The sequence below is a fragment of the Mauremys mutica genome, chromosome 4 (genome assembly GCF_020497125.1).
Source record: "Mauremys mutica isolate MM-2020 ecotype Southern chromosome 4, ASM2049712v1, whole genome shotgun sequence".
Taxonomy (NCBI): Eukaryota; Metazoa; Chordata; order Testudines; family Geoemydidae; genus Mauremys; species Mauremys mutica.
The window spans coordinates 129,132,613-129,149,161 of NC_059075.1; the positions used below are offsets into that span (position 1 = coordinate 129,132,613).

At 56.7% G+C, this 16,549-nt stretch overlaps 1 protein-coding gene across 2 annotated transcripts in view; it reads left to right on the forward strand.

The window, feature by feature from the left end:
- KIF21B (kinesin family member 21B) overlaps positions 1 to 16,549 on the forward strand; it is a 79,639-nt gene that overhangs the window by 32,535 nt on the left and 30,555 nt on the right. For both annotated transcript variants that reach the window (XM_045014650.1, XM_045014651.1), the window contains exons 2-11: positions 3,232 to 3,454; positions 3,831 to 4,013; positions 8,618 to 8,767; positions 10,515 to 10,649; positions 10,873 to 11,028; positions 11,428 to 11,543; positions 12,308 to 12,503; positions 14,682 to 14,871; positions 15,031 to 15,094; positions 16,014 to 16,235. In XM_045014650.1, coding sequence (XP_044870585.1) covers positions 3,232 to 3,454; positions 3,831 to 4,013; positions 8,618 to 8,767; positions 10,515 to 10,649; positions 10,873 to 11,028; positions 11,428 to 11,543; positions 12,308 to 12,503; positions 14,682 to 14,871; positions 15,031 to 15,094; positions 16,014 to 16,235 — 1,635 coding nt within the window. The remainder of the gene's footprint in view (positions 1 to 3,231; positions 3,455 to 3,830; positions 4,014 to 8,617; positions 8,768 to 10,514; positions 10,650 to 10,872; positions 11,029 to 11,427; positions 11,544 to 12,307; positions 12,504 to 14,681; positions 14,872 to 15,030; positions 15,095 to 16,013; positions 16,236 to 16,549) is intronic.

Sequence of the window (16,549 nt, forward strand, 5' to 3'; positions counted from 1 at the left end):
TCTGACGTGGGGTGCTGTGCTAAGTGCATTTGCCTGGTGAAGTTGTACAGCACCTGCCACTGTAAGGTTGTCACCCGTCCGGTTTTTGGCTTCTGTGTCTGGGTGCCATTTGACAAGCCCTGGTGTGTGTTTGTTTTTAAATCTGGGGAAGAGGTGGAGCAGGGGGCGGGGCCGCAGGGAAGAGGCGGAGCAGGGGGCGGGGGCTCAAGGCTCCAATTACCCAACCACTCAGAGTCCCCCTCAGGCCAATGCCTGGTGTCAGCTAACACTGAAGTTCTGGGGGTGCCTAGAGGTACAAGTCAGGATAGAGGCCCTATAGTGACAGTAGAGTTGCCACCTTTCTAATGGCTGGTATCTGGTGGGATCAAGTCTGAAGACTCAGCCAGAAATACCTTGCCTAGCTCAGACCCTCTGGCTCTGCTCATTGGTCTAAGCATGGGCCCTGCAACGCTGTGGGCCCTGTCTGCCTCCCTTAGCACAGAAGCAAAGCAGCGAACAGCAGGCAGGGTGCCAGCTCTCCCAGCTGTACGGGGCGGCATAGGGAAGCAGGGCTGGGGAGGGGGAGAGCAGGGTGCTACTGGGCATTAGGGTAAAAGCCAAAGCATTTAACAGTAGCTTCTTGTGACTCCGAGGGGAGAGATCTCAGGGAGGGTGCAGCTGGCCATGCAAAGTTGCAGTTGGCCAGAACATTCAGAAGAGCTCGGCAGCCCCAGCTGGGGCTAGCTATTCCTGCTGCTCCCATTGTGACACTCACAACCAGGCTTTCACACAAGCTGTGCCCATCGGGTGCTGGTTGAAAAATACCCATTCTTTTTGCAAGAAATATTTTAAAATATTTTCCTCCTCTCTTCCCCAACCCCCCCCCCAGAAACAATGAAAATGTTGACCAAAAAATGTTTTTCTGGTCCAAAACAAAGCGCTGCATTTTACACACACCCACACACCCTTCCACTCCCATTGTTTTTGTCAAAAAGCCATTATTTTTTTTGTCCAAGGGGACAGGGAAGGAAACGTCTTTGGGGAGAAGAAACCTGAGCGGCCCCAGTGCTGAGCCCTTCTGAAAATCTCAACCTTGCTGTGGTTGCTGAGCTCTGCCTGGAAATTCTGGCCCAAAGGGCCCAGTTGAGCCTCGTGCTGTTTGATTCTGTTTGTAGGCTTTAAACGAAGTGCCAACCTGGGAACCCTGGAGAAAAGCCCCCACTTAGTGAGATTTTTGTGCTGGCGTAATCTGACATCCCTTTCCATCCTTCAGTGATACACAAACTGTCCACAGAGGATTCTTTCCCAGGTGTCCGGCTGGTGGGTCTTGCCCACATGCTCAGGGTCTAGCTGGTCGCCAGATTTGGGGTCTAGAGGGAATTTTCCCCGGGTCAGATTGGCAGAGACCCTGGGGGGGTTTTCGTCTTCCTCTGCAGCACGGGGCACGGGCAGGTTTAAACTAGTGTAAATAATGGATACTCTAACTTCAAGTCTTTAAACCATGATTTGAGGACTTCAGTAACTCAGCCAATGGTTAGGGGTCTGCTACAGGAGTGGGTGGGTGAGGTTTTGCAGCCTGGGCTGTGCCGGAGGCCAGATGAGATGATCAAGAAGGCCCCTTCTGGCCTTAAAGTCTCAGTCTATAACACCTAGCTCTTACCCAGTGTCTTTCATCCAGAGAATTCAAAGAGCTTTACAAAGTATTTGATATAATTATCCCTGCTTTACAGATGGGAAAACTGAGGCCATACAGGATTTGCTTCGCCCATGGCTAAAGTACACTAAACAGTAGCTGAGGGTAATATTGTACGCTATTTGATAATCCCCACTTAGTGAGGTGGTGGTGGTATTAAGCATGTGGTCTGTTCTACCGGCTTCCATGGCTTTAAAAGAATTAATATAAGTATTTATAAAACAGCCAATGAGGGAAGTTGTTTTGTCATTAAGTCTCCAAAAAGAGTTCTTATCAGAGTATTTGGTGTCATGTTGTTTTTTCTCCCTGGTTCTTTCCAGGCAAGCCAGCTTCAGAGCTGCCAGGCCGATCCCCTGAAAATAGGAGACTTTCAAATCTCAATGAAAGCAGCTGTCTTACCAAGCAAAGCTGCAGGTCATTTTGTTAGCAGTACATTTCTATTCCTTGATTCCCATGTAATGGCAGGATTTTAGGTGCGTGTGTTTGTGTGAAATTATGACTAATAGATCTGATTTGGGTTGTGCGGATGCTGGGGTGACGCTGATGGCCTGTGAGCTACAGAGGTCAGACTGGTTCATGGTCTCTTCTGGCCTTCAGCGCCGTGATTTAGAAGGTAATCAAGAACTTGAGAGCAAGTACTGAAAAGACCCTTAGCGGAACTCTTGCCTTCCTGGCTCAGATTGGGTTGGTTTTCATCTCTGGCTTCCCCAGTCTCGCTCCCGTGGGGTCTGTATTGTCCCTTTCCCTTGTCTGTTTTGATCAGCAATATTCGGATTACTATGGGGTTTATTTTTAATGACTGATTTGGGGCAAAAAATGTTTAAGCCTCGAATTTGTACGATGGGAAACTGCGTCAAGGGAGCTTTTAATGATGTGGATTGAACGTGTGCGCTGCAGTCGTCTATCTGACAAAGGAGCAGTGAGTCTAGCGGCTGGGCGCTGACAGCAGGTGAATTCGCCTGGAAATAAAGCCCAGGTTTGTGGGTTTATTTGACCAGTGAGAGTAAGTAGACACCAGGACCACTTACCCAGGGCTGTGGTGGATGCCCCATCCCTTGAAGCTTTGAAATCAAGAACGTGCATCTCTAATGCATCTGCTTTAGCTCACCAGCATGTCACGAGATTGATTCCGAAGTTACTGGGGCAAGCCTGTGTTATGCCGGAGATGAAACTGCATGGTCAGAATGCTCCCTCCTGGCCTTGAAATCTAGGAATTTATAAACAACATTTTAAATGAGTGCATGCGTTCTTCTAGATCCCTGAAGCGAGTGTGCAGTTTGGGGCTGTGCGCAGATGTGGGGGGCTACCTACCTATGCCTCGCAGATTGAGGATCTGCATGTCTAAACCAAGTGTTACCTGGCCTAGTAGCTTGTAGGTGCCCAGGTCATCCAAACCCGTATTCCAGTTAGGAGACTGATGCATCGACTACCATAAAGTAGCAGCTGGGACCCCTACGTATCACTGGTGGGCAAGGTGATTCCCCTTGCTGCAGGGATGCAGGATGCTCTGGGAGAGGTAAGATTGTTGTCCTCAATTGTCTGTCTTCTCCCTCTGGCAGGATCCGTCCCCAGCTGTCAAAGGAGAAGATTGAGGGATGCCACATCTGCACTTCAGTGACACCTGGGGAGCCCCAGGTGCTGCTGGGAAAGGACAAGGCGTTCACCTATGACTTTGTGTTCGACCTGGACACGTGGCAGGAGCGGATCTACACCACCTGTGTCAGCAAACTCATCGAGGGCTGCTTCGAAGGATACAATGCCACTGTGCTGGCATATGGCCAGGTACCAGCTGTCCCCATCCTGTGTCTCGACAGTAAACCTGGGCTGCTGCAGAGAAGCCAGGCTCGGTTGTTAGCAGTTGTGGGCTATCCGGCTGGGCACGGAGTGCTGCGCCAGCAAAGCCATGCGGGAAGGTGCTTGGCTGGGCCTGCAGGTCGGAGTTGAGGCTTGTTGGTGGGGTGCAGGGGCAGAGGCCCAGGGCTGGAATATTGCAGGGGCTGTGGGTTGGGATTTTGAGGCATCAACAGAGCTGTTGGGGAATAGTCAGGGAGTGGTGGCTGCAGGTTGGGTTTGGCAGCCTAGAGCTGGAGATGCAGGGGGCTGCTCTTAGGCCGATGCACCCTGGGGTTGCCTAAGTGCCCGTCCTATGCCCTTTCAGACCGGAGCTGGGAAGACGTACACCATGGGCACCGGCTTTGACACAAACATCTCGGAGGAGGAGCACGGGATCATCCCGCGGGCCATCTCCCACCTCTTCAGCGGCATCGAGCAACGCAAACGGGCAGCGCAGGAGCGTGGCACAGCCGTGCCGGAGTTCAAAGTCAGCGCCCAGTTCCTAGAGGTGGGTGTGAGCGAGGGGGGAGCGAGCCGGGGCCCAGGAGTGTGAGGAGCTGCCGTTCCCACACCCTGGAACAGGGCATAGGTGGGGGTGTCTGTCCCAGCAACCGCAAACCACAACTGCTCATGCACTGCTGCAGTGGGGCATGTGCTGTGGGCCCTACATAAAACGGTACTGACTGCTTATGTTCTGGCTTCTCTGGGAGGCAGTGGTGCTGGTTATCTGTGCCCCATCTGTGTCTGGGAGCTGGAGGGCTGGCTCTACTGCCATCTGTGTACTCTGCACCCACTTGCCGGCATCCAGATTTGGGCCAAAGTCCAGTTGCTGTACAAAGAATGCAGGTTTTTCCAGCCTTCTCCAATTCAGGGGCTAAGCAGGAATTCTGTGGCGCCTTCCACCCCATCAGGCTTCAGGCTTTCTCATCACCTTGAAAGTAACATACTGGCCCTTCCCACCTCTTTGCCCTGTTTCTCAGTCTCCAGAGCCTGATTTTAGCATGTTCCTATCATTATCCAAACCTTTCCTATTGCGCCTTTCATCTAGAATGATCCCATCATGCCTTGCAGACTGTGTGTACTTCGTGATCACTTCAGCTCTTACCCACATGCAGCTAGTTCTGGGGTGGAATGTGGAAAAACCAAATGCAGCATCAATCAGCAGTTCAGGACAGGAATGGGTTTACAATGACGTCTCTGGGTGAATGCAGGGAGGCTGTATATCTAGCCCCACTGTTCTGACAAAGTTTCTATTTTGGTAATGCCCCAAACGCATGTGGAAAAGCCAGGAGATCTTTAAAGGATTGGCTTTGCATTTTACTTTCAGATCATGTTGATAGAGAAATGTGTGCTGTGGTATAATAGATCCAGACTATGCCACCCTTGTATTTAGTGACTAGAGCTGGGTGAGGGAGATTTTTGTGAAATCATGGAAAACCATTGTGACATTGTTTTGCCAAATCACTTTTTGCGTAATTTCATGGAATCCTGAAACTTGAGCTTTTTTTAGAATGTGTAAAATCTCAAGTGATCTGAAAACTAGTCCCACTCCAACATAGAAATGCCTCCCCTCTTGGAAAAGTGTAGAGGAGAAAGCATCTGCTGTAAGGCTATATAGCCTAGAAAGGACAAAGACTGGGAGCAGGGAGGTCCTGAGTTCTAATCCCACTGTTGACACAGTGCCCTCAATGATCCTTGAATATCTATCCCTTCAGAGGCGTATTTTCTTGGGCTTCAACACCTTCATGAATTAGATAAATACCAATGGTCCATTTTACAATGGAGGTACAGATAGTGACCGGCCAAAGATCAGGCAAGGCTGGGTCTGAACCAGAAGTGGATTGCACATCTCCAGATGTTCAGGCCCAAACCACTAGAGCACAGAGTTCCCCTGGAAAGTCTCTGAGCTCCATTTTCTCCATCAGGGCAAAGAGTTGAGACCCGTATGACTTCAGACCCCTGTACCTGGCTGGGTAAGTTACCCCAATAGGAAACCTTCCCAGCTTCCATGACACCCTCCTCATCTCTTCTGCCCCAAATCTGAAGAAGCCGGAAGCGTGCCTGTGTTCCCAAGGATCTCTAGCCTTGGCAGGGCTTTGGCCCTTCCCTGAGCGCCAGTGAGCTGGCACGGAAGCAGGACGCGGGAGGACTTCCTGCTCATTGGCACCTTCTTTGAAATCTCTTTGTCAGGGCGAGGCTATTCTGAGTGGTGGTTAACCCTGCTTCTCGTTCAGTACGGCGGGGAGTGCCCCTCCGCCAGCAGTGTTGTGTGACTGCCCAGCCCCGGCATGAGCTATAGGATCAGACACACATGCTGCAGTGAACCCTGTGAGATCCCGTCTCCCCCTCCTATAGCATCTTCCCCAGAGCCAGCCAGTCCTGCTTGTGAATGCCACAGGGTGCTGGGACTCCCACCATGTAAGTCACCAAAGCAGATCTCGCTGTCGGGAAAACCTCCTGCTATTCAGCCTACGTTTCCCTTTGCTCGATCCCTTTCCTCCCAGCGACACCCCCTTTGGGAACGCCCAGTTAGAGTTTATGGGCTGGGGTAACTCCAGTGACTTCAATGAAGCTATGTCTGAGGATCTGGCCCCACTGCACTGGCATGTGGAGAGTTTGTGCGAAAGTGGCCAATGCCGTGGCTGCCACGGGGTGGCCGGTGGACCCTTTATGTGGACTGAACCATCCCACCTAGGCTAAGAGGAGCTACATCTGAAAACCCTTCCCCTTCAGCACCAGAAGCTGTCCAGTCTGAAGGCCGGGCTGGCAGATGCCTGCTTCTTAGCTATAGAGAAGCTTTGACAAAGCCCAGAGGCTGCTGGGGTGACAGCAGAGACTCCAGCACTGCAAGGGTTAATGACAGTGGCAGTGCTGGAGCTGGGGGCTGCCTGCTGAGTTTATTGTGTCCTGTCTGTTTTCCGGTCAGGATATTTTTTGCCTGTTAAATAGCTTCAGCGACTTAGATGTCTGGGCTTCTGGAGCCTCCAGTCCAGCATGAGGCAGGAGTTTCCTCCAGACAAGCCCCTCTGGTCTATTTCAGAGTCGCCCGTTCGTATTCCCCGGCGGGCTGTGCCCAGCCTTGCTCGGTCCAGGCGATCTGCAGAATCGCAGTGACTGTGAAGGCCCTAGTGTAGCAGAGCTCAGGCTTTACCGTCGCATCATCTAGACCCAGCTGGTATCTAGCACTTTGCCTCAGGAGAGCTCAAGGTGCTTTACAAAGGATCTGCAGCCCATCTAGCACCACACGCAGTGAGGACCCAACCCAGCTTCCTTCTGGGACTTCAGTGCACCACCCACCCTGTAATGATCCGCTGGATTCCCGTCGCTTACGCAAATGGGCAGGTCCCAGCCTGTGCCACCCACAGAACTGTCAGCCAGCTGGGCGAAGCAATGGGAGGCCAGGCACGCCCACCGCCCCAGGGCAGGGTCCCATCTGTGGGTGGTGGCTGGGGAAGGGGGACGGCCGGGTCACATCACCTATCCCTCGTGTAGGGTCACTGCCTGGATCAGCCCTACGGTGGGATTTCAGAGACCCGGGTTTTTCCTCCCTGCTCTGCTATGCACGCCCAGGGTAACTCTGGGCATGTCCCTTGGACTCTCTGGCCTCCATTCCCCATCTGTACAATGAGGCGTGAGGGTAAATAAGGTAAATTGTGAGGTGCTTGCATACCTAGGGTAAAAGGGGACCTGGTAAATATTGTAAACGGGGTGAAGCCTGTCCGTTCTACTCTGCTCTGCCAAGGAGGAGCCCCTGCGTAGCCCCTCTGTGGACCTGGGCCTTCAGGGGGCTCCCTCTGAGCCCACCCATTCTCCTGCCCTGTAGTGACTGGGATAGTCTCAATGCACTTGCCCTGCCATTCTTGCCCCTTCCCCCCCATTAGCCACTGGCACTAAATCCCTTTCTCCTCCTGATCAGTGCTCGCTCCTTCCACACTGCGCCTGCTCCCGGCAGGGGAGCAGGAGCTGGGCTGGCGATACAGGGCTCGCTTGCGAAGCTAATCCAGGGTGAGGTGCACAATTGGCTCTGGCTTCCCTGCCTTTGGGGAGCTCCCGGCTCAGAGCCCTAGTTAGCCCCTTTCGCCACCAGGGCAGGTCAATCCGTCAGTGACACCCCCCCCCACCCCCATGGGCCAGGCCTGACTTGCTGGGCTCTGGATATTTACCCTTCCCGGACTCTAGTCCCAGATAACTAGGGGCACAGCAGGGTCCCCGGACGTATGGACAGTGACAGGGGGAACGCCAGGTGCGGTGATCTGGCTCCTTGGCCTCCTGTCTGCTCTCTGTGAGCTTTTAAGCAGCCTAGTGGGCACGGCCTGGAGCTAGGACGCCTGGGTTCTTTCTATTCCAGGTTCTGCCAGTGGCTTGGTGCGTGGCCTTGGGGAACTCACTGCTCCAATCTGTGCCCTTAGCTAGGGATCATCGGGGCAGCATGCTGGCACTGTGCTGCTCTGCGTGTGCTGGGCAGAGGAGGTGGGACCCAAGAGGCGTTGGGGGAGGTCAGGGTACCTGGAGGAGAGGTGGTGGGGGATGACGCAGGAGGCATAGAATCATACAATATCAGGGTCGGAAGGGACCTCAGGAGGTCATCTAGTCCAACCCCCTGCTCAAAGCAGGACCAATCCCCAGACAGATTTTTTGCCCCAGATCCCTAAATGGCCCCTTCAAGGATTGAGCTCACAACCCTGGGTTTAGCAGGCCAATGCTCAAACCACTGAGCTATCCCTCCCCCCTCCATTGGGGGAAGGTAGGGGTTATCTGGAGGAGAGGTGGGGGGGACTCAGGAGGCATATGGGGGAGGTTGGGGTACCTGGAGGAGAGGTGGGGAGGAACCAGGAGGCATATGGGGGAGGTTGGGGTACCTGGAGGAGAGGTGGGGGGGACCCAGGAGGCATATGGGGGAGGTCGGGGTACCTGGAGGAGAGGTGGGGGGAACCAGGAGGCATATGGGGGAGGTGGAAGGTAGGGGTTACCTGGAGGGAGCCAAGAGGCTGTCTAAGCACAACACCTGTGCACCCCGCAGTGGCAGGAGGTTAGTTGTGAAGCCCCATGCCAGGCTTTGCACCAAGTCCCGGGCCGCCCAGTAACCCACTGCCCTGTCTCCCTCCCCGGCAGCTTTACAACGAGGAGATCCTGGACCTGTTCGACAGCGCTCGAGACCCCGACTCCCGCCACCGCAAGTCCAACATCAAAATCCACGAGGATGCCAGCGGCAGCATCTACACCACGGGCGTCACCTCCCGTCTCATCAGCTCCCAGGATGAGGTGGGCGATGCCCGGGGCCTGGCTGCTGCAGGGGGTCGGCTGCTCTGAATTGCAGGAGAGTGAGCAGGGGCAGCATGGAGGGGCCGGGTGCTGTGAGGGGCAGAGCCACTGGTGATGACAAGGGGGGTTGGGCGCTAGCGTGCCACAGCCCCAGGGCAGCAGCTCTCCTAGCCAGCCCTGGGAGGCTCTGGCTGCTGCTGCCCTGGGACAGACACACTCAGGGTGTGGCATTGCCATGTGGCCAGATGACGTGCCCCTGGGTGGCATGAGGGCACTGCACCAGGATGCCAAGCACTTTGGATTTTCCTGCAGCGGCTTCGCGGCATGACTGTCCCAAAGCTGGTCTTAGGCGGGTGGAGGGGGATGGACTGTGAATAGATTTTCCCTTCCCCACCCCCCAATAGCCTCCCCGTCTCCCCCACCGAAGGGGAATTGTCCCCCTGCTGATCCCAGCCCTCTCCTCTTGTCCACACTCAGCAGCCCCCCTTGCAGCAAGAGGGGAGCCCAGCTTGGACAGAGTTAACTCTCTCCTTGCCAGTCCCCAGAGAGGAGGCGTTTTAAATCCACTCCCCACCCCTTTAATCTGTGTGCCTGGATCCTTCCTTCTCTCCAGGCCCCTGCTCCTGCCCTCTGTGCCATGTGGTGCAGGGCCTAGCGGGAGCGGTCCCGCTGGCATCCTCAGCGCCCACGTGCTCGTCCCCTGTTACCCGAGGGCAGGCGTCTGGGCTCCATGCCCAGCCCTCCCATGCCCCCTTGTGGTGTTGGCACATGGTACCTGTCTCCCTTGGGAGCAGCATCCTGGGGCGAAGGGGGGTGGGAACGCAGCCCCCATCCTGTAGCTCCGGGGCAAGGGAATCTCTCGCCCAGCGGGTAGTATGAGCTGTTAGTTAACCAGGCATCGCTGCAGGAGGCTCTGGTCCCAGGGGAGACGAGTCAGGCCCAAAGGCAGGACTGTGAGCGTGTGACGCTGGGACGCATCTCTACTGTTGTGTCAAGCGGGTATCTCCTGGCACAAGCACATGGAGGGGGTTGGTCCTGGAGAAGCCCCTGCCCTGTGCATTGGGTCTGTGAGCGGGAATGTCTCCCAGCCGGCTGGGATTAGCAGAAACAACCCTCAGGACCTGGAGGTCAAAACCCTCTTCTGCTGCCCCCAGACACTTCATGTGCAGCAGAGAGCATGGGGGGCAGCGTGGACCAGTCCTTAGGACTCTGGGCTGGGCCCTGGGAGAGCTGGGTTGTTACCCACTGGGCCACTTGCTGCGGCGTAACCTTTGCAAGTCCCTTCTCTGCCAGCTGCGTGGGGCTAGGGTGTTCTCTCTGCGTTTGTACAGCGCCTAGCACACCAGGGCCTCGATCTGTGGAGTGTCACGTTACTCGCCACGGCTGTGCATGGGCGGGTTCCCAATCCCTGCTCTGAGCACACAGACCCTGAGTTAGCCTCTGCCCTGGCCTCTTGCCTGGGGTTTGGCTTTCCTGGTAACTCGTGAGCGGGGCTGTTCCAGGGTCTCCCTGCAGCGCCTGCTCCCTTGTTCCCTGTGGCCATGGGAGACGCTCCCCAGCGCGGGTCCTGGCACCCGGGCCGGGATGGCTCGGCAGGAGAGCCTGCATGCCATGCAGGGGCTCAGCTGCCCCCATCCCAGGGTGACTATGGCACGTTGACCTAGGGTGCCCTCCCCACTTTGGCATCTCCCCCGCTCCCGGCAGGCTGGGGTGGAAATTTCTTTGAATCCTTTCCTTGTTGTTGCAGCTGATCCAGTGCCTGAAGCAGGGAGCTCTGTCCCGCACAACCGCCAGCACCCAGATGAATGTCCAGAGCTCCCGCTCCCACGCCATCTTCACCATCCACCTGTGCCAAATGAGAGTCTGTGCCCAGCCCGACCTGGTGAGACTGCGCGAGAGAGGCAGGGGAGTGCCCTTTGCCCCACAGCACGGCAGGCATGAGCTGCTGTCAGGCTAGTTCCTACGACTCCCTGCCACGTGCTGGCTGACAGCAGAGCCGCAGCGGGATGCTCAGAGAGGGGGTGGGTTGGTAGCTATCATGGCAGAGGGATAATGCCCCGTTTCCCCGCGGGAGGCACTGACGCTGCGGCGTGTCTGCTTGCCAGGTGACCGGCCTTCCAGAGGGATCCCAGGCCACCAGCGAGTACGAGACCCTCACCGCCAAGTTCCACTTCGTCGACCTGGCCGGCTCGGAGAGGCTGAAGCGGACGGGAGCTACGGGCGAGAGAGCCAAAGAGGGCATCTCCATCAACTGCGGCCTGGTAGGCTCTTAGCAGGCGGAGGAGATGGGGACAGGCTGCAGTGGATATAAAAGGGCTGCCGGACACAGACAGACTCTGCCTGGCTCACTAGCTCCCAGACTGAGCCGCCACAGGTCATGACTAGGGGTCATTCGGTGGACTTGGTGGTGAGGGACCAGGCCACTAGCTGCGCTACCCAGCGCTGTCCCCAGTAGGGGTAGATTCCTGGATCTGGGGGCTGGGGCATAACGTGGAGGCAGGAGAGGGGCAGCACACTGTCTGGCTGCTAGTGCATTTGGTCCAGAGCCCCCCCACTCCCTGGAGAGAGGTGGCTCCCATCCCCCTGAGCTTTGTATTCAGCAGGGAAGGGCCTGCCCCAGAATGGGGGGGAGAACTCAGTCCCTTCCATTTTGTTGGCAGCTGGCGTTGGGAAACGTCATAAGCGCCCTTGGAGACCAGAGCAAGAAAGCGGTGCACGTACCCTACCGAGACTCCAAACTGACCCGGCTCCTACAGGACTCCCTTGGGGGGAACAGGTAACAGGCACCCTGAGCCAGAGCTTGGGGTCACCCAGTGGGTGTCAGCTTCAGTTGGGTGTGCGTGACCCAGAATGGAAGAGCTGTGCCCTCGCTGGGGCTGCGGTCTGCGTCCTGGGAGTGTAACGTGCGGGAGGTGGGGGATTTCTGAGTAACAGGAGGGCTGGTCTGACTCGGGGATGGATCTGAAGTGCTGTGTGGGTTTCCTGGGGTGGCGTGTTGCCGAGGGTCCGGTGGCATCTCCATAGTGACTTTTTTCCCAATATTATCTTGGTCCTGGGCCCCAGACGCAATTAGGCAGCTTTCGCGGAATTAGCTCTTGCAAAATGCGTCTGAGCCCTTCGTGATCCGGGACTTGGCAGCCGAGTTCCCAGCACGGGATTGCTCTAATCTCTCCCCCCCTTCCTGTCTCAGCGATGCCCTGAATGCCCTGCCGTGGGCTGCCCGGGGCCATGACTCCCTGAACACCACTTTGTAATGAGTAGGGGATGCCACGTAGAGTTCTCTTTGCCAGCATGATGCAGGCTGCTGCCTGAGCCACGCTCCCAGCCTGTGCCGGCCCAGGGTGGAAGGGGCCCAAGGCAGGGCCCGGACACTGATCGCATCCCGGTTATAAAGTAAATAAAGGCCAAAGTGGGGTGTGGCTGGAGCTGCCAATAGGCACCCATGTGCCAGAGTTGGAATTGGCTGATCCGACATGGCCCAGGTGCTGTGTTGTTTGATGGCAGCTCTGGCTGACCCCACTGGCTCTCCGTCTTCCCTAGCCAAACCATCATGATCGCCTGCATCAGCCCCTCTGACCGGGACTTCATGGAGACCTTGAACACGCTCAAGTACGCCAACCGGGCTCGCAACATCAAGAACAAGGTGGTGGTGAACCAGGACAAAACCAGCCAGCAGATCAGCGCCCTGCGGGCCGAGATCGCCCGCCTCCAGATGGAGCTCATGGAGTACAAGGCGGTAAGGGGTGGCTGAGCGGGCAAAGCCTTGCGGGTGTATGGCCCACTCGGGTCACCGGCACAGATCGAACCCAGGACCTTCCGCGTCAGCCCCTGCCACTTGGGCTAACGGAGTAATTCTGCTATCTGGGTTTGTGGCAGGCTATTGTGGTTGCTGGGGCTGGCTGCAAGAGGGAGACCTACTTGCATGTACAAAGCCTGGGTATGACCTGGACTCCTCGCCGTCACGGGTTCAAATCCCAGCTGCAGCAACACAGCCTCAAATGGCCTGGGGAAAGTATTCCTGCCTCCCCTGCACAGATCTGGCCCCATGCTGTGTGTACAGCCTTGGCCAGCACCCTGCGCTCCTGGGTGCAGTGTACACTGTGGCACTGGGCTCCACCCCAGAGATGGCTGTGTTTCAGTGGCGCTGTAGTTTGCGGGTAGGATGCAAGGGACAATGGCGAGGTAGGCTGTTAAAGGGCTGTATGTCATGTATGAACAGGGAGACGGCTTCAGGGTATCTTTCGGAGTTGGGAAGGCACCTCCTGCTTTATATCCCTGTCCTGTGCGCCATATCAGACATCCTGCTTCATGCTGAGCTTGTCTGGATGGTTTCCCATGAGCACCAGCCCTTAGGCAGCCAGAGGTTGCTATTGAGCTGAGTCATGTATCTCCCCAGCCCGAGAGGAAGGCACTGGCCTGGGACTTGGGAGCCCTGTGTTCAAGTCCTTGCTCTGCCACAGACTCCCCGTGTGACTTTGGGCAACTCCCTTAGCCTCCAGGCCTCAATCCCCATCTGCCCAACGGGGGGCAGGGCAGTGCTCTGACGGGGGTGCATGAGGGTAAATGCATTAAACTGGGAGGTGCTCAGCTCCTGCTGTCATGGGGCTCAGATCAGTACCTTACCAGAGTAAAAGGCACTTACAGCATGTCAGCTGCTCCGTTTCTGCCATCCCCTGAGCACGGCCTTCTCACGGGCACGCTTGCCATTTTTTGAGTCTCCGCCTTTTCCCTGCTCCTCTTGCTATGACCCATCTTTAAGGTGACCATATTTCCCAATGGGAAAACTAAACACCCCTTGGGGCTGGCCTGAGCTCCTTCTCCTCCTTCCCCCCCTGCAACGTGGGGCTGGCCTGAGCCGCTCATGCGAGCCCCCCTCCCTGTGCAGAGGGTAGGCAGGGCTGGAGCGAGCAGCAAAGCACATACTGGATAGGGCGACTGTATTTCCCAAAGGCTGGAGCTAGTGTCGCTGCTCACCCGAGCCCTGCCTGCCCCACACTGGATCCCGGCCTCCCCCCACTGTGTGGGGCTGCTCGCCCCCCCCCTTTGCACCCCACTTTCTTGACAAAAGTGAGTGTTTGTCCCATTTGCCCTTGGAGACAAATACCCACTTTTGCCAAAAAAGTCGGGACGCCCAGGACATGGCTTAAAAAAGGGACTTGTCCTAGGCAGAATGGGACGTAGGGTCACCCTACCCATCTTCCTCAGTGCGGCGCTGGAGTCCCCGGGCGATGCTCTGGAACTGCTCCCCACAAAGCCAGTCAGGACTCTAGGGAGCCTCCTCTCCCTCGGAGCAGACTGTCTTCAGGGCAAGAAGCTCACACGGCTTCACCTCCTGGGTCTCTCCTTGGAGCATTCAGCATCCTCTGCCCCTCCGTGCGTTTCCCACAGCGAGTCCACCCAGGTGGGGTCCTGGGGAAGCCACAAGGTCCTGCACCCCCACTTTGCAGTCAGATGTGACTCTCAGCCAGCCAGTAAAGCAGAAGGTTTATTTAGACGACAGGAACACAGGTTTTACAGGCACAGATAACAGGATCCTTCCCAATTAGGTCCATCTTGGGGTCCCAGGAGCACCGCAGCCCTCTTGAGGGGTCAGAGCCCTGTCCGAGCTTCCCTCCATTCCCCAGCCACCTCCTGAAACTTCTCTCACCCTCCAGCCTTTTGTCCAGCTTCCCGGGCAGAGGTGTCACCTGACCTCTCCCCCTTCCTGGGTTCTCAGGTTACATGCTTAGGTATTCTCTATACAGCCAGTCTCCTATCCCCCAATGTAGATCGTCCTTCCTCAGCATTCACAGACCACAGTAAGAAGAGTTCCAGTTCGTCACAGGCGCCATTGAGCGTGTGGCTGGTGGGATCGGCCAGCACTGACAAACGCTGTGGCTTTGCCCTCTCTGCATCTCCCCTTCTCTCCCCGCAGGGCAAGCGCGTGATCGGGGAGGATGGCGCCGAGGGCTACAGTGACTTGTTCCAGGAGAACGCCATGCTCCAGAAGGAGAACGCCACCTTGCGCATGAGGGTGAAGGCCATGCAGGAGGCCATTGATGCCATCAACAGCCGGGTCACCCACCTGATGAGCCAGGAGGCCAATTTGATACTGGCCAAGGCAGGTGAGGATGGGCACCTCCAGAGGACGTGTATGTGAGGTGGGGAGTACGGATCGGTCCCACGAAAATTACAGCCAGAGCTCAGGTCCAAGGGCGGCTGAGTGGCAGCCCAGCTGCTAGGTGTTTCTGATCTAGTCCATGATCCTAATTCTGTCCCTCCAGGTGATGGCAACGAGGCCATTGGCGCCCTGATCCAGAACTACATCCGGGAGATCGAGGAGCTCAGGTGGGCGTGAGCCGTGTTCTCTCCTTCCGCCCATCCGGGGGGCCGCGTGTTGCGTGCAGCTTGAGAGGACCTGCAAAGCGGCAGCACGGGCTAGCGGGGCGGATGCTGACCTGGGGCTCTGGAGGCCCAGATTCCTTCTCTGGCTCTGCTGCTCTCCGGCTGGGTGACTGGTGCCGTGGGCACTGGGTTCAAATAGTAGGCTGGTATCACAGCTCTGCCATGACCTTGGGTGACCTCGGGCAAGTCACTTCCCCTCTCTCTTTGGCCTGACATGACCATTTAGATTGTTGGCACTTCGGGGCAGCGCCCGTCTCACGGGTGCGTGGAGCACCCGGCACAACGGGGCCCTGATCCCGTCTCTCTTGGTGCTGCTGAAATGTAAATAAAAACCCCACATTACAGGATGGAGACATTTCCATCTCGAGGGTGTCATGTCCGGCCCTCATGCTCCCAAGCTTTCTCTGGAGCCTTGGCTGATCCAGACTTAAATGCCTCCCAGGGGTACACTGAAATGCTGCTCATAAGTGTGTGTTTCGTGCTGGAGAAACTGACAGCCCTGGAGACAGGAATCCTCTCGCTCATTCTGGGCCAGATTCTCAGCTGGTGTAAAATGAACCTTATCCCACTGGGGTCCATGGAGCAATGCTGATTTACCCCCTCCTGCTGAGATGGTTAGTGGTGGCCATGCCAGCTTTCCTCCCCTGCAATGTCCTTCTGCAGCACCCCTCCCCGGGAGCAGAGCCCTGAGCCCCTTTGACTGAGCTGTGCGAGGGCAGTTGAGGTTCCAGACACGCACACTCCTAGTCATCCCTCCTTGGAGGTTGAGGGGGGAAGGGGTGTCTTTTTTTTTCCCCTGGGGTGTTTGGACATCTGCCTAGGGTGGCCGAACTCCGTAACCAAAAGCCCCTCTGGTCCCCAGAACAAAGCTCTTGGAGAGCGAAGCCATGAACGAGTCGCTCCGCCGGAGTCTGTCACGGGTCTCCTCCAGGGCCCCGTACTCCCTGGGCTCGTCTCCAGGCCCGGGCCTGGGGGCACTCAGCAGCCCCATGGTCTCCATGGAGGCAGAGGCTTCTGAAGTCCTTCGGCGGGCCAAGCAGGACCTGGAGCGGCTGAAGAAGGAGACCAGGCAGCGGAGGAAGAGGTGATGGCCAACTCCCTGGCTGGGGGGCAGAGGGGGGCTGTTCTGGGTGCTCCCACCCCTGGCTCTTCATTATTATGGCAGGACCATAGTTATTGGGGTGCCCACTTCTCCCTTGGCTTCCAGCCCTGGCACCCTCCAGCCCCCATCAGCCCTCCTGGTCCAGACATCCTGCTCCCTCCTCCCCCATCCCTAGGAGAAGCCAAAGCCATACAGCAGAGAATCAGGACTCCTGGGTTCTTTTCTCCGCTCTGCCTCTGACGTGCCACATGACCTTGGGTGAGTCCCTTCCCCTCCTTGTGCCTCAGTCTCCCCAT